At 37.5% G+C, this 23,619-nt stretch overlaps 1 protein-coding gene across 13 annotated transcripts in view; it reads right to left on the bottom strand.

The window, feature by feature from the left end:
* Positions 1–23,619, bottom strand: part of LOC106880445 (lethal(2) giant larvae protein homolog 1) — a 150,402-nt gene that overhangs the window by 94,051 nt on the left and 32,732 nt on the right. For all 13 annotated transcript variants that reach the window (XM_089354388.1, XM_089354391.1, XM_089354383.1 and 10 more), the window contains exon 3: positions 267–364. In XM_089354388.1, coding sequence (XP_089210514.1) covers positions 267–364 — 98 coding nt within the window. The remainder of the gene's footprint in view (positions 1–266; positions 365–23,619) is intronic.

Genomic DNA, 23,619 nt, shown 5'->3' with positions numbered 1-23,619 from the left:
GTGAAATGCTGAGCGGTATTTCGTCTGCCGTTACGTTCTAAGTTCAGATTCCGCTGAGGTCGACTTTGCCTTTCATCCTTTCAGGGTCAATTAAATAAGTACCAGTTACGCACTGGGAGTCGATGTAATCGACTTAATCCCTCTGTCTGTCCTTGTTTGTCCCCGCTATGTTTAGATCCCCTGTGGGCAATAAATAAATAGATAATAATAATAATAATAATAAATGCAGAAAATCAAAATGAACTATGCTGATGTGAAAAGGATACATTTTTAATATTCCTGTCTTGGTTCCTATTGCAAGCAGCTTCAGCTTAGGGTCATATGCAAGAGCCCTCGGTTGACTGGGAAAACCATGATCCACACACTGAAAGAGAAATGAAGATATAAAAATTAAACATGCATCATAAATTTTGTAAAGGAAAATGGGTTTTTGTTTGAGAATATTTTTCCAAACAATGACAGACATTAGAAATTCCTCATATTTCCTATATCCTGTTTTATTTTAAGAATATAATGAGAATGTGGGTGGCAGCATCAGGTTGTGGGACTTTAACGAGGAAGCAATTTAGAGTAACGTGACCCAAGTTTTTTGTATGCAAAATGGAAATTGGAAGTTACAAACATTTTATATTCTGATGAGAAAGGAATGAGTTGGATGTTAGACATGGGGGCAGAGGAGCCTTTTGTTATTCTTTATCTTTTACTTGTTTCAGTTATTAGACTGTGGTCATGCTGGGGCACTGCCTCGAAGAATTTTTTAGTTGAATGAACTGACCCCAGTACTTAATTATTGTTTTTTTTTTTTAATTGTGGCATTTATCAAATCAGTAACCTTTGCTGAAAGCGTTAAGTAATGGGGACATAAACACACCAACACCAGCGGTCAAGCAGTGGTGGAGGACCAATACAGACACAAAGACTCACATCTATACACATGTGGGTGTGTGGATGCGTGTATGTGTGTGTGTGTGTGTGTATATATGCGAGCGTGTGTATATGTGTGTGTGTATACATACATGTGTGTCTGTGTTTGTCCCCCTACCACTGATTGACAACCGTTGTTAGTATGTTAACATCCCCGTAACTTAGCAGTTCAGCAAAAAGCGACCAACCAAATAAGTACCTATCTTAAAAAATAAGCACAGGGGTCGATTTGTTCAACTGAAATTCTCCAAGGCAGTACTCCAGCATGGCCGCAGTCTGATGACCAAAACAAGTAAAAGAGAGAAGCATGCCACATCTCCCTATTTACAATCCAAGGTTGTAAAAGTCTATTTCTAAAGTTACTCGTCATATGAAGGACAACTCTCTTTTATCTTCATAACATGAGTTTTAATCCGATTTTACTTTCGCCACATAAGCTCAAATCATTAAGATTACTGTTTCTCTTCACTATTCTAGTATACTTTTGGCTGATCTTATCCACAACATAACACTAAATCTCTTAGCTGAGATAAAAATAACACCAATGTTGTCCTTTCATCTCTCTTACTCAACATAGCTTATTCTCTTCCTTCTACTCTCACTTCAATGAGTGCGCCATATATACCTAAAGCTAAATACACAATGGCCACTTGTCCAGAGAATTGACTACAGCTTGAGACACTAAACACTTTTTAATCAAGCCTTCCCTAAACTAGAACCTTCAGAATATCTTTTCTGCTTACATTTTCTATCAATAACTCAACTACAATAATTTAGCACCCTTCATCTTCATCATTTAATGTCCATTTTCCTTGCTGGCATGGGTTGGCAAGGTTTCTGCAGCAGGATACCCTTCCTAAAGCCAACCACTTTACAAAATGTATTGGGTGCTTTTTACATGGTACCAGCAGTTCTTGAACCAGGTGGATCCTGTCAAACTGACACTTGTCAGCATGGAAAGAAAAAAATGGATGTTAAAAGATGACGATAAATCCTAAGTATAACACAAAACCATATATTTGTAGAGAAGGAATTCGGTCTGATGAACTGATCCTAATATATTACTGGTAAACAGTAGTTGTTATAGTAGCAGAAGTAGTAATTTAACACCAGATAAGCCCTGAGAGAGAAGTCCTATAGACGAAGGCTTTTTTGTCACAATGAACCCTAACCCTGCAAGTAGTTTGTAATATACTCTCAATCAAATGTACCATTCCTTTTGGAAGACTATAGTGTTTGGTTTAACAGAGACCTGGCTACTATTTCTAGCAGGCCAAGCAACTACATAGAGGCACTTTAATTAGACTTGAGGGTTGATGACAAAAATGGCGTCTGGCTGTAGAAAACATTCAACAAATTCAGTCCGATTTATGCAAGTATGGAAAAGCAGACTTTAAAACAAGGTTGATGATGTTAGTTCCCTTTATTTCCCACTTTCCCAACTTTCTGGAGAAATCATTTAACACAATTTCCTCAAAGAAATGCTTAATGGCGCTGCCGACCAAGACAACAGCTTGTGGTGTTGAGTTCTGCAGTGTTATGTCTTTTACAGGGGGTAGATTCTTGACAGCTAAACATAATGACGCATGTAAAGGATCCCATTACAAGAGCAACATGTCGGGGAAGTCTGATAGCTTATCCACTCAAATATTTGGCCTAGTTGCTGTTAGGAATTGAAATGAGTGAAGAATTGAACTGGGAAAACCAAAAGTTGCTGGTTACAGCAAAAGGAAGAGAAACAGCCAAGCATCAACATCATTGATTTAGCATCGACTTTTCCATGCTTGTAAGGGTCAGATGGAATTGGCTGAGGCAGATTTTTTTTTAAGGCTGAATACCCTTTCCAGGTGCCAACACCCTCCAGTTTCCAAATAAGGTAACACATTCCCATGGACAAATGTTTTCACAGAAGACTGGAAACAAAAGACACTGCTCGTATGGTGGTGACACTTGTTTACAATTATCATGCAATGTCAAGGCAACCAACAGTTAAACACACACACACACACACACACATTACATCCAACTCATTCCCCATTTCTAATTATCTGCCAAACTCTTTTCACTGATCTATACATCCACCTTTTCTGCTCTTCGATCCATTCCCATATTTGTTGTACAATTTTGCATTGTACCTGGACCTCTCCCTCAGCCTCACGCATTCACTCGCCCACTGGCACATGCACTCGCCCACTAGCTCGCACGCGCACTCGCTCACACAACCATACATACTTTTCCAGGTAGGCAAGTCATGCATTCACCTCTTCAGCAAGATACTTGCTCCTCTCCCTCTATCATAGTTTCTTATTCCTCCAGTCCATGTCCTGCTCAGTTGAGAGATATTATCTTGTGGGTATTTGGTGACCTCACCGATGCTGGTGCCATATAAAAAGCACCCAGCTGTAGAAACCATACCAAAGTAGACACAGGAACCTGGCAGAGCCCTCTACAGCTTGTCTGTTCTTGAGAAACTGCCCAACCCATGCCAGCATGGAAAAACGACATTAAATGATGATGATGATGACGATGATGACCAGTACAATCACATGACAAATTTCTTTCAGTTTCCACTTGCCAAATCCATTCACAAATCTTTGGTCAGCCATTAACCAATATGGATAAGAGTTAAAACCAATTGGAAGCCTTGTTGGGATACAAACGATAGGAAACAAAACAAAATTAATAAGAAAAAAAAACTACAAGAATCGTGAAAGAAAATAACAACAGATAAAAACTAAACTTAGCAATTTTGCTGACTAAAACGAACACACACACACACACATGGATGCTTGCTTCACAATAACATTGATGATAGTAATCTTCAACTATGCTGTCTTTTAGAAACATCTGAAGTTTCTAATTTCCAATTATGTTTTAGCTTAGTCAAACAGCAAAACCTTTCTAGGGCGCTTGTATGCATATTTCCTTCCAGAGTAGATTTTTTCTTTTACTTTTTCCTTTTAATTTATTTTTTTTTTTTTTGTGCATAGAAAGAAACCCTTTGTTGCTAACAAAGTAAAAAAAAAAAAAATCATGTGAAACTTTCAGTTTACACAAATCCTATTCATTAATGAATATTAATAACTTAAAACTGTGAAAAGAAGATAATTTGTCTCAGTAAACAACACAGAAAACATTTACAGTTATAAACTCCAAAATGACTAAAGAAGCTGCTACACGGAAAAAAAAAAAAAAAAAAAAAAAAAAAAAATCATTTTTCAGAAAGCAAATTGAGTCAAGAAAATTCTTGAATTTGTGTGTAAAAATCAGGTTTTCAGTTTGATCAATAGCCGCAAATGATAGATTTTTAACAACATTAACACATGCTATCAAAATCATCATCATCACTTAACATCCGCTTTTCCATGGATGTTGTTCTCCCTGTCACCAATCCTCACCTGTTTCCAAGCAAAGTAATATTTACCCCATTACGAGACAGGTTTTTCACAGAAAACTGGAAACAAACAACCTCACTTGTATAACAATGATGCTCATTTACAACCATCACACGATGTTTAGACAAGAGTATTTGCACACACACACACACACACAACCACCATCATTTAATGTCTGTTTACCATGCTGGCATGGGTTGGACAGTTTGACAGGACAGGCTTCTTTCAGCTGCCATCAACCAAATCCACTTACAAGGCTTTGGTTGGCCCAAAGCTATAGAGAAGACACCTTCCCAAAGTTGAAAAATGTGGCATTTAAAAACAATAGCTGAATGTGTGATCACCGGAGCCTTGGGAATTTTGTCAAATGACACTTAAACACTATTGCATAATACCAGGAAACCCAAAAGCATCAGAACTACAAAAATTGTTCTCGTGGGTACCGACCACATCCAAAGAAAAACACTATCAACCTGAGAATACCCAAATCTTTTTAAACCTTTCAGAATCACAAATATTACAACAAACTTAACGAGCTCTAAATTTTCAGTATCACATGTCCTTTCCCTGAATTAAATCATTGTTGCTCATAAACAGCAACCACAATAAAACGTCCAACTTGCCGTTATCTGAGGTCACTGGGTGAGACTTGGAACAGCTTGTATAAAACAAAGCATGATAATAATAATAATAATAATAATAAAGATAGAGAAATTAAGGCCAATAGACCAGATATAGTTGTCAAAGATCATGAAGGAAAAAAATGCTTTCTAATTGATGTATCAATACCAGCAGATGACGTTTCCCTAAAAGAAATGGAGAAACTTTCAAAATACAAAGACCTGGAAATAGAGGTAACTCGAATGTGGAATCTAAAAACAGAAACGATTCCTATCATAGTAGGTGCCTTAGGTATAATAAAAAAATATTCAGACAAATACATAACAAAAACACCAGGACTTACAAATATATATAACATACAGAAAATTGCACTACTGGGCACTGCACACATCCTACACAAAACACTTTCAATACAGTAACCATAAGAGCATCACAGCAAACCACAGCACATACCCAAGGCGCACAGAGCTGCGCTCGGTAGTGAAGTGAAAGCATGCTATAAAAATAAAACTACTGAATAATAATAATAGTAATATCCTTTCTTTATTAGCCACAAGGGCTGATAAAAATAAGATTGGACATTACAAAACATGAAGGACAAAGTGGGGTTACATAAAGTGTCATGTAAAAAGTTGATAGTAATGAAAAATATAAGAAAGAAAATGCCTGAAAGAGGCAAGGAGCTCAGGACTACTCATTGAGACCCCACGAAAAATCTACAGGCAGCCTGACTACTAAGGCAAGAACCCTCTCCCCATTTTTCTCTCTCTCTCAGCCTTGGAAACTCAGAAGTGCATGTTCAAAGTAGGCCCATTGACACAGACCATCTTCGCCACATTCACCCACTTTTCAACAAATCTGCTGGAAGTCAGCACTTCTCTCTCAACTCTCACTTTCCTTTTCAGACGGCATCTGAAACAGTTGATGAGGGGTAGGGCAAAGAAGAAAGTATCTGTCTTCAGCCCTTTCAGTCATACAACCTCTTTCACTACAGCCACAAGACAGATGAAAATTGTCTCCCCTTGCCGGTCAAAGGAAGACGGTGGGGCAATCCTCATGATGGAATCAGCTGACAAGTGGACACGTCCAATACATGACAGCAAGCGTTCGACATAAACCCGTATATCAGATATGCTCGGGCACTGGACGAATGCATGCAGAACAGCTTCATCGCTCTGGACACAGATAATAATAATAATAATAATAATCCTTTCTATCATAGGCACAAGGCCTGAAATTCCAGATGCAGTAGTTAGTCAATTACATTAACCCCAGTACTCAACTGGTACTTACTTCGCTGACCCTAAAAGAATGACAGGTAAATTCAACTTTGATGGAGTTTGAACTCAGAATGTAATGATAGACAATATGCTTAGCAGCATTTTGTCCAGCATGCTAATGATTCAGCCAGCTCACCACCATTGAAATAATAATAATAATAATAATAGTAACTTTCTCAGGTATGTGCTTCAATAACAAACATTTAATCTTATGTGCAAATCTAATCCTCTCACATCGTCTGGTTCAATTAGCAAATACCTCATTGAAGCCTAACATTATTGTTCATTATGAGCTAAAGTACCTCTCTTCCTACACTAAACAAAACATACCAGTGTGCATGTATGCCTATGTGTGTGTGTGTGTGTGTGTGTGTGTGTGTGTGTGTGTATGTATACACACACACACACACACACTTTTGTTGCAGGATGGTGGTGGTGGAGGGTGTTGCAGTGTGGTTAGTCAACTTGATTGATAGTGTCTTGTACAATGTCTGGTCACTAGAAGTTATATAAGAACAAAATTCTACAAAACCAACCCAGACACAGTGTGTGTGTGTGTGTGTGTGTGTGGAGATCAGTTGACAGATGTTGAGGTCAGTTAACAGGTGTGGATGTCATAACTTTCTGGGTTTTTTTTTTTTACAGTCAACAGAAATCATCATCATCATCATCATTGTTGCCATACTTGCATGGGTAGGGTAGGATTTATTGAGAGAGATTTTCCCTGGCTGGATCCTTTTTTTCGCCCCTTTTGCCCAATTGTCATTTGTTTTCATGTAAGTATTATTTTTCCTATGGCCAGACATGTTTGTCACAGAAGATTGGAAACAAAGGGAACTTGTTTAAAACTATTACACTGAGACACAAACATTACTATTATTATCATTATTAAGTGAAAGAGCAGTGCATGCCATCAAAGTAACACTGGAGTACAAATATACTAAGCCCAGCATACCTATCATCACTACCCATCTGATAAGGGCACACCAGGACACATGCATCACATGTGAGTGATGTGTTGACCTTCATCATCATCATCATATCGAGATAAACATCATATGACTTGCAGGTGGGGCCCAGTTAAAATTTTCTTCAGCTCAAGTAACCCATCAAAAATCAAATCACAATCAAAAATGGAAATTGTAGTTGTGGCTGATGCCAGTGCTGCCTGACTGGCTCTCGTGCTCGTGGCACACAATAGGTGTCATTCATGTGGGGGTCGTTACCAGTGCTACCTGACTGGCTCCCTGTGCCGGTGGCATGTAAAAAGCACCATCCAAATGTGGTCAATGCCAGCCCTACCGCCCCGACTGGCTCCTGTGCCAGTAGCATGTAAAAAGCATCATCTGAATGTGGCCGATGCCAGTGCCACCTTACTGGCTCCCATGCCAGTGGCACGTAAAAAGCACCCACTGCACTCTCAGAATGGTTGGCATTAGGAAGGACATCCAGCTGTAGAAACATTGCCAGATCAGATTGGAGCTCGGTGCGGCCTCCTGGCTTGCCAGTCCCCAGTCAAACCGTAAAACCCATGCCAGCATGGAAAGTGGACATTGAACAATGAAATAAAAAAGAAAAAACTGTACCTATCATCACTGCCCATCTGATAAGGGTACACCAGGACACATGCATCATAACGAAACAGAATATAGACTCCTAATAGCTAGTTTATCAATCGGTTTCATACCAGAAAGTTGGGAAAACCCTGGCAATCATCAGAAAAGATTGAAATAGTGTAATACAGTGTAGATTCAGCATTTTCTTACTAATAATAATATACCCACTATTCAGCAACATGAATGTCTGTCTTTTTTTCTAACTCATGGATTTTTAGGCACACACACACACGGGGGACTACTTTCAATTTCCACCAACAATGTCCACTCACAAGGCTTTGATAAGTCTGGGACTATAGTAGAAGGTGCCATGCAGTGGGACTGAACCGGGAAACCATGTGGTTGTAAAGTGAGTTTCTTAACCACACAGCCATCTCAACTAATTTGAAGTTTGACAAGAAATGAAATTGAATATGTGTACGAACACATATAAGGAGGCAGACACTCGCTCGTATAAATAAAAGACTGAAAGACGCAAAATAATATCAACCAGTTAGTATTCTGTATTGCAATACAAATAAAAAACTCGGTACTCGAAAAACCTCTGCTGACAGGATTACAACTGTTCAAACATCACAGGAATGAGGTTTCTCAAAACACACACACACACACCCAGTTTCTGAAAGTGGTATAATTATCTTAACTAACATAGAATATAGTTTCAAGAAGCAGCAGTTGACATTTGCAGAGTGTCTTTAGTAAAGAGAGCTTGATTAATGATAAAGATAAAAAAAAAATTAAGAAAGACAAGAAAAAGAGAGAAGAGAAAAATCTTTTCTACTATAGGCATAAGGCCCAAAATTTTGGGGGAAGGGGCCAGTCAATTAGATTGACCCCAGTACACAACTGGTACTTAATTTATCGACCCTGAAAGGATGAAAGGCAAAGTCTACCTCAGCGGAATTTGAACTTAGAATGTAAAGATAGACGAAATACCGCTAAGCATTTCACCCGGTGTGCTAACGTTTCTTATTTCTTTATTGCCAACAAGGGGCTAAACATAGAGGGGACAAACAAGGACAGACAAAGGGATTAAGTCAATTACATCGACTCCAGTGCGTAACTGGTACTTAATTTACCGACTCCGAAAGGATGAATGTCAACCTCGGCGGAATTTGAACTCAGAACGTAACGGCAGACGAAATACCGCTAAGCATTTCATCCAGCGTGCTAACGATTCCGCCAGCTCCCTCCGCCGAGAGAGAAGAGAATAATGAAGCAACAAAGATAAACACTATAAAATGGGATTGTGATATGCTTTAGCTAAACCTCTAAACTGTTTACTGTCCTTCTTTTAGTGTTAAGATCATTGAGAATGATGTTAATGTTAGCATGAGCTGGGCATAGATCTGGGCATGTGATTAAGAAGTCTGTTTTACAACCATGTGGTTTGAGGTTCAGTCCTACTGTGCAACACCTTGGGCAAGTGTCTTCTACAGGGTGCCCACAAAGTCTGGTTACATGGGGATTAACATACTTTAAGAAATTATTATTTTTTATATTTAATTGTTTATGTTATGATTTTATTTACTGCACGTACCCAGACCTTGTGGACACCCTGTACTATAGCCCCAAGTGGCCAATGCCTTCTCAGTGGATTTGCTGTGTGCATGTGTGTACACACACACACACACCTCATTTATTCTCTTTTCCTATTTCTTTCTCTCCCAACTTAGACATAGAATTGTATTTTAACATGGATTTTCAAAGCTTGTTCCCTTTTTATTTCAAGCTTTTAATAATGAAAGTTCCTACCCATGCTAGCATGGAAGGTGGATGTTAAACGATGATGATGATGAATGCAGAAAAAAATCTTAATTTTAAGAAGAAAATCAATGCAGTGTGAAGTGTGACAGCTAGCTTTGTAGATCATTTGGCACTACACACACACAAATATGGCTGTATGGTAAGAAGCTTGCTTCCCAACCACATGGTTCTGGGTTCGGTCCCACTGCGTGACACTTTGGGCAAGTGTCTAGAACTGCTCAGCTAGACACGGTGACACCAAACCCTTGTTCAAAATATGTTTTTCAAAGTGACATACAGTCACGGATCTTGTTCAGAGATTTAGAAATAATAATTTTTCTATTTGAAAAAAAAAAAAAATTCTATAACAAAAAAAGTTGACATGCCCCATTAATAGGGCTCTAAATACTGAACTTTGACCTTTACTTTGTCAAACAAAGGGTTAAACCCAATGAGCGAAAAATAATTTAAACACTAAACTGTGCACACCTAAATACACACTCTCTCACAAAGCTCTAAATACATGAATAAATTCTAAACAATAGCATAACCCCAAATTTAATCAATGAAAATTTCCCCAAAACACCTCTCCATAACAATCCACCCTAAAACCTAATAACCAGCACACACACACACACACACACACAAGGAAAACTTTAACCCAACAGAGATTATATAAAGTCAAGATTAAGTCTAATGCATCGCTGTCCAATGGTGGCTTAATTAGCTGCAACAAAGTAATTGTCTACAACATTCTTGCTTAAGAATAAGCTATATACATATGTATACATATACATATATATATATATACATATATATATATTAGTGGTAGGAGAAGGAGTGACTGCACATTATAAAAAGATCTAACATGATGCAACCACCAACAGCTGTTGCCAGTAGATCTTGTGAGGGGGAGGGCAGACAACAGATTTGCAAAAGAAGTTTGTTTTAAATGTAACATACCAAGTATATCTACTAATTACAAGAATTACAAGTCGTAAACCACATTGAATGGAAGGGCACGGGGGGGGGGAGATGAGGGAGAGAAATTAAATCTAAACTAGGGGGGGGAATAAACTTTGTCTTGATTAGTATGACATCTAAAAGTATTGACTGTAACGGGATCATAATGTCTTTTCTAAGTGATTTGTTATCTTTCATCTGCCTCTTTTCTCTAATAATTATTATAACAATGGTTGTTGCTCTGCACTTTTATAAAATCCAATTAATGAAGAAAGCAGAAAAGTGAAAGGAAATTGCGAGACAGAACAAACAAGTTAAAAGTTATCTAAAAGCTTTGAAGAACTGAATATAAGGTGGCGGAAGAGAATGCATCAGAAGTATTAAGTGACAGTAAAAGATGGAATTAAAAGCTAAAGCTTTCTGTAGTGCCATTACGGTAGTCTTTGGTGTCATGGTTTAGAAGAACGAGCAGAACAATAGCAGTTGCAATGAGACATTGCAATAGCAGTTGCAATGTCTCATTGCAACTGCTATATTTAGAAATTTCAGTAGGAATTAAATTAAGTATTAACTTTGGTAAAAGATCTGACAAAATTAGGGAAATGAAGTAAAATTCTTTGACAAGAATTAGTAATGACAGTGAGTTTAAAGTTTCGGCCACCTAGGCTGATGATGGGTTAGCTTGCTGAAACTTTGAAGTTACTGTCAATAATATTCTTGTTTAAGAACAATAGACTTGTACTCTACAAAAGTATGAAGTAACCCACTAGCTTAATGTAAAATCATTTTTATTATAACTCAACATAAAAACAAGCGTGAATAAATATATATCGTTGCTATTATGCAAAAGTGTTGTAAGTCCAAAATGTTGCTTTTTCGGAAAACGAAAAACTAGTTTGACAATTTTTGATATCTTGGCATCTGATATCGTGGTTTGACAATTTTTGATATCTTGGCATTTGATAGTCAGGAGGCACTGTCACTAGCCACGTTTAGATGTTGCTTTTTACATGCCACCAGCATGGGAGCCAGTCAGGGGTCGCTGGCATCGGCCATGTTCGGATGGTGCTTTTTACATGCCACTGGCACAGGAGCCAGTCAGGGGGCACTACCATTGGCCATGTTCGGATGGTGCTTTTCACATGTCACCGGCACTTAGAGGGGAGACAAACAAAAATTATATTCCCTTAGATAAATAGGTTTACATTGGTGTGTGGGTGTGTGTGTGTGTCAGAGTAGTAAACATACATTGTATGGGTAGGATTAAATAACTCTGTGTGTGTGCGTGAATGTTCTGCATAAGCGTGTGTGGGGTATAGTATATCAGTAGATTTCTCATTCCATTGAGTCATAAAAAGGGTAATATGATCCCTGTGTTCCTCAAAACCTATGAAGTGCCTGCACGTGTATGTCCGCACATGCACCCACATGATCCGATGCAATGCACACGTAGTCAATTCACAAAGGCATCAACCATGGGCTAGACATTTAACCACTCATGCCTTTCACTGAATCCACACTGTAACATGAGCGCGCGCACACACACACACACACACACACTTTATCTATGTCTGTCTGTCTGTGTCACTCTCTCTCTCTCACATGTTCTCGCTTGTGTTTGCATGGCTATGAATGTACAATCTGTTAACTAAGAGAAAGAGACCTGAAGCAGACCTGCTGGGGGCATCTCATTGAAGAGGTTGCAAATGACAAAGGACTTTTCTACTCTAGGCCCAACACCTGAAATTTTGGGGGAGGGGGCCAGTCAATTAGATCGATCCCCAGTATGCAGCTGGTACTTAATTTATCAACCCTCAAAGGATGAAAGACAAACTCAGCCTCAGTGGAATTTGAACTCAGAATGTAAAGCCAGATGAAATACCGCTAAGCATTTCGCCCGGCATGCTGACGTTTCTGCCAGCTCGCCGCCTTAATGACAAAGGACTTAGTCAGGTGATTGAAGGATACATCATCATCATCGTTTAACATCCGCTTTCCATGGGTTGGACGATTTGACTGAGGACTGGCGAACCAGATGGCTGCACCAGGCTCCATTCTGATCTGGCAGAGTTTCTACAGCTGGGTGCCCTTCCTAATGCCAACCACTCCGAGAGTGTAGTGGGTGCTTATACGTGCTACCGGCACGAGGGCCAGTCAGGCGGTACTGGCAACGGCCACGCTCAAAATGGTGTTTTAATCAAACAATTAGTTCGTTGGTTAAATGATCAACTAGTTAATGAATAATAATTTCTTCTACTATAGGCACAAGGCTAGTAATTCGGGGGAGGGGGGCAGTTGATTACATTACCCCCAGTAGTTGACTGGTACTTACTTTGCTAACCCTAAAAAAACAAAAGTTGATCTTGGCAGGAGAACTGCCACTAAGCATTTCAAGTGGCCTGCTAGAAAGGCTGCCAGTTCACTACCCAGTTAATTCTTTTAGTCGTTTCAGTCATCGGATTGTGGCCATGCTGGAGCACCACCTTCTGTCTAACAAATTGAACTCCAGGACCTATTCTCTGCAAACCTAAGTTTACGGGGATGTAAACACATGAGCATTGGTTGTCAAGCGATGGTGGGGGACAAACAGATACACACACACAAACGTATATATATATATATATATATATATATATATATATATATATAATATAGATTTAATCAAAAGATTAAATGTGGTACTTAAAATGCTTGAGGCACCAGAATTTGGTAGGATAAAAACCAAAAACAAAATCAAGAGATTTGGTGGATAAACTTGTCTGTGAAACAGCAGCATAGTCGAGATGTGTTTTCTTCTCTTACTCTTGTTTTTTGCAAACATCTTCAAAATGACTTTCTAAAATGAAATTCCATTATGCAGCTGAGGAGTACATTTTCATTGTATTTTCTGTAGTGTTCTCACTACATGAATAAATGGAGCTTGTACGAAACGTACGTACTGCTATAACCTATTGAATTTTTGTTGCTTAACTTCAAATATATATATATATATATATATATACACAATGGGCTTCTTTCAGTTTCTGTCTATCAAATCCACTCATAAGGCTTTGGCTGGCCTATAAAAGGAGTAAAAATACTGGAGAATCAGTATACACTACAATTATGAAGCGAAAATATGTGGAAAACATATATAAAAAGAGGAAGAGAAATATCTTCCTTTCACAAAGTTTAATATCTTATAAAAAATTTTTATATATATATATATATATATATATACATATTTTATGGATGGTAAGCATCTCATAAAATGCAGCGATATCCAACTGTTTTTTGTTGCAAAGTTAAATAGCGAAAACCGGTTGGATATTGCTACATTTTATGAGACTCTTACCATCCATAAAATATGGATATATCATCATCATGATCAAAATATTTCTTTATAAAGAGATATTAAACTATGTGAAACAAAAGGCATTTCTCTTCCACTTATTATGTTTTCCACATATATTCACTGTGCGTGCGTGCGTGCGTGTTTATATACACACACACATACACAACTGGCTTCTATAGTTTCCCTCTCCCAAATTCACTCAACAAGCATTGGTTGGCCTGGGGTTATCATTACAGAAGATGCTTTGCTTCAAGTGCCACACAGTGGGACTGAACCCAAACCACATGGCTGCGAAGCTACCTTCTTAACCACACTGCTATGTCCACCTCTTATAGTAACTTTTATCTTTTTAAGCTTAGTAGATATTCTATCAGTTTCTTTTGCTAAACTGCTAAGTTACAGGGATGTAAATACAACAACACTGGTTGTCGAGCAGTGGTGGGGGACAAACACAGAAAAGACGACACACACTTCATCGGTCAAACCCACGCCCGCATAATAAAACAGTTCTTAAATAATGATGATCTCACTCACTCACACACACAGAGAGGCTTCTATTTAGTTTCCATCTACCAAATCCACTCACAAAAGTTTTGGTCAGCCCAAGACTATAGTAGAAGACACTTGCGCAAGGTGCCACGTGGTGGGGCTGAACCCAGAACCATGTGGCTGAGAAGTAAGCTTCTTACCACACCGACACGCCTGTACCTGTTTTCCTTTTTTTTTCTTCAATGAAGCTACTTCCTCAACTGACTGGAAGTTTCTTTCATTTCAATGAAACTAGAATGAAACAACTTCTAATAATTGGTAACAGAATATTCTCTTAAGTTACAGTGCCATAGACAAATTTACAAATTACTGTTTTGAAATTATACACAGAAAAGAAGGAGGGAGCATCTTTTGAGGGCTTTGTTATTTCTTGTTTGCTTTATTTTTTGGGGGGTTTTTTTTTTTTTTTGTAAATTGGCATTAATGGCTAAGTTGCAGCATTATATCAACTTAACCTTTAAAGAGTTTCGTAAAAACAATATAAATAATAAATATATGACTGACATTGTATATCATTGTCCTGAATGCCACTAACCATAGTTGCTGACATAAAAAAATTAAAAAAATCTGACATCCTCTTTAATGTTTTGTAAAGTTTCAATAAATAAAGATTTCAAAATAAATCTACAAACATTTTTATTTCATAAACAATTTCCTTTTTCTTTTTCTTGGAACCACATAGTTTACAAATGCTTTCAATTTTATTTGAAAGATCGACCAAAATAAATAAATACACATCTTTTAAAGCAGCTACTGAGAAAGCTTCAGCATCAGAATTTCAGATAGTTATTAATACAGATGACAGTTATGTAAATAAATTGATTTTGCTCCATTTTCTTTATATTATACTACTAAATTTATGTGCGCATATATATATATATATATATATATATATATATATATATATATATATATGTATATGTATTGGTGTCAAATATCTATGTCACTGACATAATTTAATGTTTTCTACTAAATGTATTGGTGTTGGTATTTCTTAAGACATGAAACAAAAATAGCTTACAATAAATTTTGTTGAAATACAAATAAAAGCCATGTAACTAGAGTCACTGTTAACAAGAATGTAGACGCCTTATTCCAGAAAATACCCATTATAAATTTCCTCACAGTTTTCTTGGAACTGCAACCTGACCTCAAAGAGTTAAAAAGAAAGACATTGCCTTGTTTTGCTAGAATGTGAAGAAAGCATTATAAACAGGAGATCATTTTTTTCATTTAATGTCTATGTTCCATGCTGGTATGGGTTGAACAGTTTGGCAAGTCCAAGAAACACGTCATGCTCCAATGTCAGCTTTGGCAGGGTTTCTATGGCTGGATGCTCTTCCTAATAACAACCACTTGACAGCATTTGCTGGGGTACATTGTTTGGGCCACCATGAATGAAGTTGTCATGAAGCATGTGAAGGGATGGAAGGGAGGTGGCTTTACAATAGCTGAGAGGTTGAAGTATGTAAAAAGGGGTCAGGTCAAAACAGGTTTCCTGTAAAGAGGGGGTGACTACAAAACTATTGACATTTTAGAAAAGGAGGTGGGAGTGACCGGGGGGGGGGGATACCTGAAAGGAGATAAAAATAGGGGTGGTGAAGCATTTGTGTGAACCTTTAAGATATGAGGTCAATGGGGACTGAAGAACGGGGAGTGTGAATTAGGTGGAGGTTGCAAGTGTGGAGAATGGAGGTAGGTTACAACCGGAGGGGTGGAGGTAGTGAATGGTGGATAAGAAGTGGGAGATGACCCAAACAGGAGGTGACTGGCTTATTCCACACAGCTTTGAAAGGATGATGTAAGTGGACATTTGCTGATAGGAGAAACTAGCCACACTGTCCACCACATTTCTCCTTTAGCACCAGCAAGCAATAGCAGAGGTAAACAAACACATACATACAACATACACAACAATATTCTTTCAGCTTATGACTACCAAATCTACTCACAGAGCTTTGGTTAGCCCAGGGTTGTAAAAGATGCCAAAGGATGCTGCACAGTGCAAATGAACCTGAAACCATGTGATTGGGAAGCAAACATCTTATACATCCATGCCTGTACCTTTGTACACACACACTGAGTCTTGATAGGACCAACCACTTTCTTATTCCATCTCTCAATTAGTCTTCCATCTTAATTATTCATTAAGTGAGACACCCACAAATAAACAAATGATTCTATAGCAATCCCAAAAGTGTGCAGCGACTTAACATATTCACAAACCACATATAAAGAAGACATTATTAGCTCACCAACCTGACAACTGCACCTTGGATAAATCGGATTTAAAAGGTTTATTTTTTTTAAAATATGCACTGCAGTGTTAAAATAGTAAATGAACAAGTTGAACTGGTATTAAAAGATTAGATCTAATATGTCTAAAAGTATATTTAACTTTCAGCCAAATTACATACATGAAAATGACAGCAAAGCTAAGTCTAAATCCTTCATTAGTTAAGCTATATAAACAAACAAAATGTAAAATTTATAACCAGTTCTTTTGTATGACTATCATTTCTAGTTGTGCCTTTAGGCTTTCTTTTCAGTTTTAGATCCTAAGTTAAGTATCAGCTAAATTTTTAGATACATCTGTTAACTCTTTATACACCAAACTACTTGAAATCACCTCTGGTTCTATGATGCAAACTTTCTTTTTAACCCATTTGATAACCCACCTGAGATGACACCTGGTTCTATGATGCAAACTTTCTTTTTAACCCATTTGATAACCCACCTGAGATGACACCTGGTTCTATGATGCAAACTTTCTTTTTAACCCATTTGATAACCCACCTGAGATGACACCTGGTTCTATGATGCAAACATTTTTTTTAACCCATTTGATAACCCACCTGAGATGACACCTGGTTCTATGATGCAAACATTTTTTTTAACACATTTGATAACCCACCTGAGATGACACCTGGTTCTATGATGCAAACATTTTTTAAAACCCATTTGATAACCCACCTGAGATGATACCTGGTTCTATGATGCAAACTTTCTTTTTAACCCATTTGATAACCCACCTGAGATGACACCTGGTTCTATGATGCAAACTTTCTTTTTAACCCATTTGATAACCCACCTGAGATGACACCTGGTTCTATGATGCAAACTTTCTTTTTAACCCATTTGATAACCCACCTGAGATGACACCTGGTTCTATGATGCAAACATTTTTTTTAACCCATTTGATAACCCACCTGAGATGACACCTGGTTCTATGATGCAAACTTTCTTTTTGAGCCATTTGATAACCCACCTGAGATGACACCTGGTTCTATGATGCAAACTTTCTTTTTGAGCCATTTGATAACCCACCTGAGATGACACCTGGTTCTATGATGCAAACTTTCTTTTTGAGCCATTTGATAACCCACCTGAGATGACACCTGGTTCTATGATGCAAACTTTCTTTTTAACCCATTTGATAATCCACCTGAGATGACACCTGGCTCTATGGCATAAGCTTCCTCTTTAATTCTTTTGATGCCAACCTGTCTTATATCAACCCTGGTTCTGTGATACTTCTTGACATTACTTGATGGAAGAAGCAAGTGTCACCATCAAATAAGCAGTGCTGTTCATTTCCAATCTCCTATGAAAACATGTCTGGTCGTGGGGAAATATTACTTTGCTGGGAAACTGGAAGGACATCCAGCTGTAGAAAATCTCCCAGAGTGAATTCTGTCCAACACATGCAAGCATGGAAAGGTGATGTTAAAATAATGATATAAAATATATATCTCCTTATTCTATATCAACATCCATGTTCCATACTGGCATGAGTTGGATGGCTTGACAGGAAACATCAGATTCAAGGAATGCTTCATGCTCCAGTGCCTATTTTGGCATGGTTGCTATTGGCTGGCTGTCCTTCCTAATGCCCACACACATATATACATACAAATGTGTGTGTTTGTGTGTGCAACACCCTAACCTAGTGGTTAAAGTGTTGGATTCAGGATCACTAGATCAAGGATTTGATTCCCAGACTGGGTGACATCATGCTCTTGAGCAAGACACTCCATTTCACTTTCCCCTAGTTCATTCAGGTGAAAAAAATGAGTAACTTTGTGATGGAATGAATAGCCTTTCAACCAGGGCAATGTTGGCCTGCTTGCCTTAGCCAGCAAGGAAGCTTTTCACTTGAAAGATAAAACAATGCAAAGCACATCATGACCAGCGATGTGTGACAACATTTGAAGTCTGGTCGATACCATGGTGTGTGTATGTGTGTACATATACTAAAATATATAAACATATTTTATTTCGATATTACTACTTCGTAATGTCAGAATACCTGTGTACACAACATGGACCTGATACTAAATTATTAAATAATAATTTTCTAATTTATAGATCAGTGACCAGTTGTCACTTTGAAAATTATATATTTTGAACGGGAATTTGGCAGCACCACCTCAAGCCGAACAATTATTCTGTGCTGATGAAGGGAAATAACCTGGAAATCGCAATGCACAGATATTGTTTTGAGCTGAGTGGGGGTGCTAGATTCCCTTGTTTGAAAATATAAGGACACAGATCGTGTCATATAGCCAGCTGGAGACGTTGTCTATTCGTCCTAAACCAGGACTGCCATGTTATGTTGGCAAATAATCTTTACTCTAAAGTACTGTTGCTGAAGATCTCTCGTTGTGAGATTTATAAATAGTAATTTTCTAAAGTAAAAAAGCAATTGAGTTAAATTTCAATAAAAGCAATGACAGAGACCTGACCGGCTACTACCAGTTTATGCCAGTCACCACAGGACCTCAGGTGTTCTCTGGCCCTGCACTGCTGGTTTTCTTTGCAGAATTTGGATAACTGCAGCCTGTCAGAGAAATGAGCCTCACAGGAAAGTGTAGGTGTTGCAATGAGTGTCACTAGCCATTCTCCAAAGCAATGCTTATGCAATCATGTCTATAAAGTGTGACTAGACACACCATTTGTTCTGGGGTGTTACAACCTGTTACTCCCTCCCTCCCATTTTCTGCCATTTAATTCCCACTTTTCCTTTTGCATTGTTTCCATGGTGACGAAGTTGTGAGCTTTTTCTTAGTAAACTTTGTTTTATACTTTTTATGCTTTTTTTAAAATTTTTTCTTCCAATATAAAAAGCATTAATTTAAACTTGAACACAGCATTAAAGAAATTTTTTTTTTTAATATTTTTTTTTTTGTTTGAAAGAAATATATTTAGATCCTGCTTGTAAAACTGACTACACACACACACACACACACACATATATATTCATACGTTGAGAAATATTTAAAGCCCACATGCAAACTGCGAGAATTTGTCAAGAAAATCTAACTTTAGTATTTACATTAAAACATTAAATGCTGAAAAAAAAAAGAAAAGAAAAAAGTCCCATAAGGTGCAAGGTGTGTCTTCCCAAGAGTAAAATACTATTTTTAAAATATGCTAAATATTTTCAACACCGGTTCGTTATTTTTAGTTTGTATCTTGGCTATTAATTTCACAAGAGTAGAGAAAAAGAAAAAAAAACACTATTAAACTGCGCTTGTTTTTCGGTCAACAACTGTAGTCTGTGATTATTGTTCTATTTTCACCTAACAACAACAAAAAAAATTATAATTAAAAGACTGAAGTTGAGTGTAATTGATATGTTGTAAGCAGAGCATCTTATTAAAAAAAAAAAAAAGAAACAAAAAAAAGATAGAAAGAGAGAGAAAAGCAATGAAATTAGACACTTTCTTCAATTGCTAATCAGAAGACATACAATGCATATCACTAAGAGATATTTATGTTTCATTAACAGTGAAAGTATTTACTGCATTACCAAAGATTGTTATTAGACAAAGTTACCTTAGTTCAATTGCTAGCGTTTCATCAAATGAGTAAGCAGGTTGATTTAGAACAATTTAAACTGTAACATTAAAGAGTCATTCCTGTTCTATTTGTTACTGTTGTTGCTACGGAACCTGAACGGCAAATATACTCTCTAGAATCTAAGAATAATGAAAGTACACAAGTGAAATTCGTTGGGGAATTTCTTAAAGAAGTTCACCTAATCTACAACAAAGATTTGGATTAAGTACTGTGCCTCATTTTCCAAAAACACTTTAGCATTTAATCCAGCCATACCCAACCGAAATATTCTACTTGTTATATGTTAAAACAGACCAGATCCAACCTCTTACACCAACCCATCAATGTCATTCTAACAATATACAAACACACCATTGAAATCTTAAAGCTACGAGATAATACACAACGAATTCAAAACAATGTGAATAGAATAAGCATTACATTTGACAAAGAAATCTGAATGTTGAGTTAGAAATTATCAGTTACAATAAAGTATAAAAATGTTGCTAAGTGAAGGCATATGGTCCTGTGGTTAGGGCAATCAGCCCACAATTCTAATGTTGCTGGTTCAATTCTTGAACCAAGTGCTGTGTTGTGTCCTTGAGCAATGTACTTCATTACAGGTGGTTGCAGCCTGTCTACTAGACTGCAAAAGAGTAACCAGCTGATGTTTAGTGCAGCTTTCTCTCTTGCCAGCTGTCACGTTCTTAATGAACCGTTAGGTGACGAGCGGAAAGGTCACATGGATGTCTATATCTATGCATAAAAAGCCCCTGCGCTGGTGCCATGCAGGAAGCACCTGCACTGGTGCCATACAGGAAGCACCTGTGCTGGTGTCATGCAGGAAGCACCTGTGCTGGTGCCATGCAGGAAGCACGTGCGCTGGTGCCATGTAGGAAGCACCTGCACTGGTGCCATGCAGGAAGCACGTGCGCTGGTGCCATATAGGAAGCACCCTGTGCACTTTGTGAAGTGGTTGGCATTAGGAAAGGTCCTCAGCCACAGAAACCTTGCCAAAATTGACAATTGGAGCCTGGTGCAACTCTCTGATTTGCCAGCTCTAGTCGAAACATCCAATCCATACGAGCATGAAAAATGGTCATTAAACGATGATGATGATGATGATGACAACCACACAGGCATCTAAAGCAATTAGTAAAAGTCACCTGCAAATGATGGCTAAGCTCTAGTTTCTCATATATTAATCAACCCTGTTGACCATTCCTGTTATAACCAATCTGTTGGTGTCATATTGCCATACACCATGATCAACCCCTGGACATCATTATCTTAGAGCCCCCAAGACTCGTAGGGCTGGCTACCCTGTTCCCATGGAGCATAAGTGACCAAAATCTCAACATTCTGCCTGAACAGGACACCAATCTGTTGCATGGTACCTCTTTTACAGCTGAGTGGACTGGACCAATGTGAAATGTGGTGTTTTGCCCAAAGTACACAGCACACTGCCCAGTCTGGGAATTGAAACCACAATCATGAATGCACACCTTCACTTAAGAATGTGCACCCCTGATACATTTAATTTAATATAAAGTATCACAAGAGGGTTTTAATTACTCATCCTGCCCCCCCCCCTCTCCCCACTTTGATTATTAAACAAAAGACATGAAGGTCAAGCTTTACCTCACCCAAGTAGAACTTTGACACTCGTATTTGCATGTCTAATCCAACCGAAATATTCTACTCATTAATTGTCCAAACCGACCAAATCTAACCCCTCACACATAGCCTACAATGCCATTCTAAAACTAAGCAATCATATCACTTAAATCTTGCAGCTACAAGATAATACGATTCATTCAAAACAATGTGAATAAAATAAGCATTAAATCTTCACAGAGGAATCTGAATGCCAAAGAGTTAAACGCCATCTTGTCTTGAGAAAAGTCTAAATATTAGAAAGTGAGCATTAATCTTTGAAGATTCATTTTTTCATCTGATGCCAATCAGATAATACAAGAACACTTCCTAAGGTGGAATTTAACCAATTACACAGCTACCCAACAAAATATGGTATGGTGCCTAGCGAAACTGAATCAATATTTTTAATTTAAAAATGGCTACAAGCAATGTTTATCAACCAACCAATTTTAGTGAGAAAGAAGAAGAAAGAAAAAAGAAAAAGAAAGAAAAATAGAAACATTCCAAGACCTTTTGTGTGAATTATATTTTCCTGGAATTTGAATAAATATTGTCTAACATCAAAAAGTCATTCACATACCATCATAAATAATTTCATGTACCACAAAGACATTTGCATACCAGGCTGATATAGAGACATTGTGTGTGTGTGTGTGTGTGTGTGTGTGTGTGTGTGTGTGTGTGTGTGTGTGTGTGTAAAAGTATGGTATTTTGTTGTATAAGGCTAGACTGACCTGTGGTAAGAGCAGAAAAATGTGAAAAATGGTGTCATTCTATTAGAAAGCGACGTTGCTTGAATAAAACTGATTATTTGATGCTGAAGTTTTCCAATTTTGCAAAAGTAATGCTTCAGGATAACAATTAAATCCCAAAATCTTTTTAAATGGTATTACATTACATATCCCACTTTGGGGGGGGAGGAGAAAAAACAAAAAGAAAAGCTGTCCCCCACCCACCCCACAAAGGACTAAAATAACAAAGATAAATTCTACTGGGAGCAAAATTGTCCTAAATATATTGGAATGTCTGTAGTTCTTACATTATTGGGAAAAGAATTTGGCAAGGTCAAAACTTAAGCAACATTTTCAATGTAAGTATTGCAATATGTAAAAACTCATTTGATTTACCATTTAGATGGCTTTAGGCACATTTTTTAAAAATTATGTATGTACGTACATATGTACGTATGTATGTTCTTCTGTTTTCTTACTTGCTTCAGTCATTTGACTGCAGCCATGCTGGAGCACTGCATTTAATCAAACAAATTGACACCAGGACAGATCTCTTTTGCCAAACCATTAAGTTACGGGGATGTAAACACACCAACATCAGTTGCCAAGCAATGGTGATGGGGACAGAGACACAAATATAAATATATATATATATATATATATATATATATATAAGGATAAGATCAATATTTAAATATCAATTTTATCAAGTGGCCAAAAACAAATCAATATTTAAATATCTATCTTATCCTTATTTATATAAATTTATTTCGTCATTATATTTAATTCAAAATAATGTGAATAAATAAGCATTACATTTGACAGAGTAATCTCAATGCCAAAGGATTAAATTTCAAACCTAAAAAAAAAAAATCAATAATTTTATGTCAGAAACTTTCAAACTTAATACACTGATTAGCCCTATTAATACCAATCCACCTAAGACCACCCCTACTGGTT

This window comes from Octopus bimaculoides, chromosome 6, assembly GCF_046866305.1.
Source record: "Octopus bimaculoides isolate indiv1 chromosome 6, ASM4686630v1, whole genome shotgun sequence".
NCBI lineage: Eukaryota > Metazoa > Mollusca > Cephalopoda > Octopoda > Octopodidae > Octopus > Octopus bimaculoides.
This window is presented reverse-complemented; position numbering and strand designations above follow the sequence as displayed.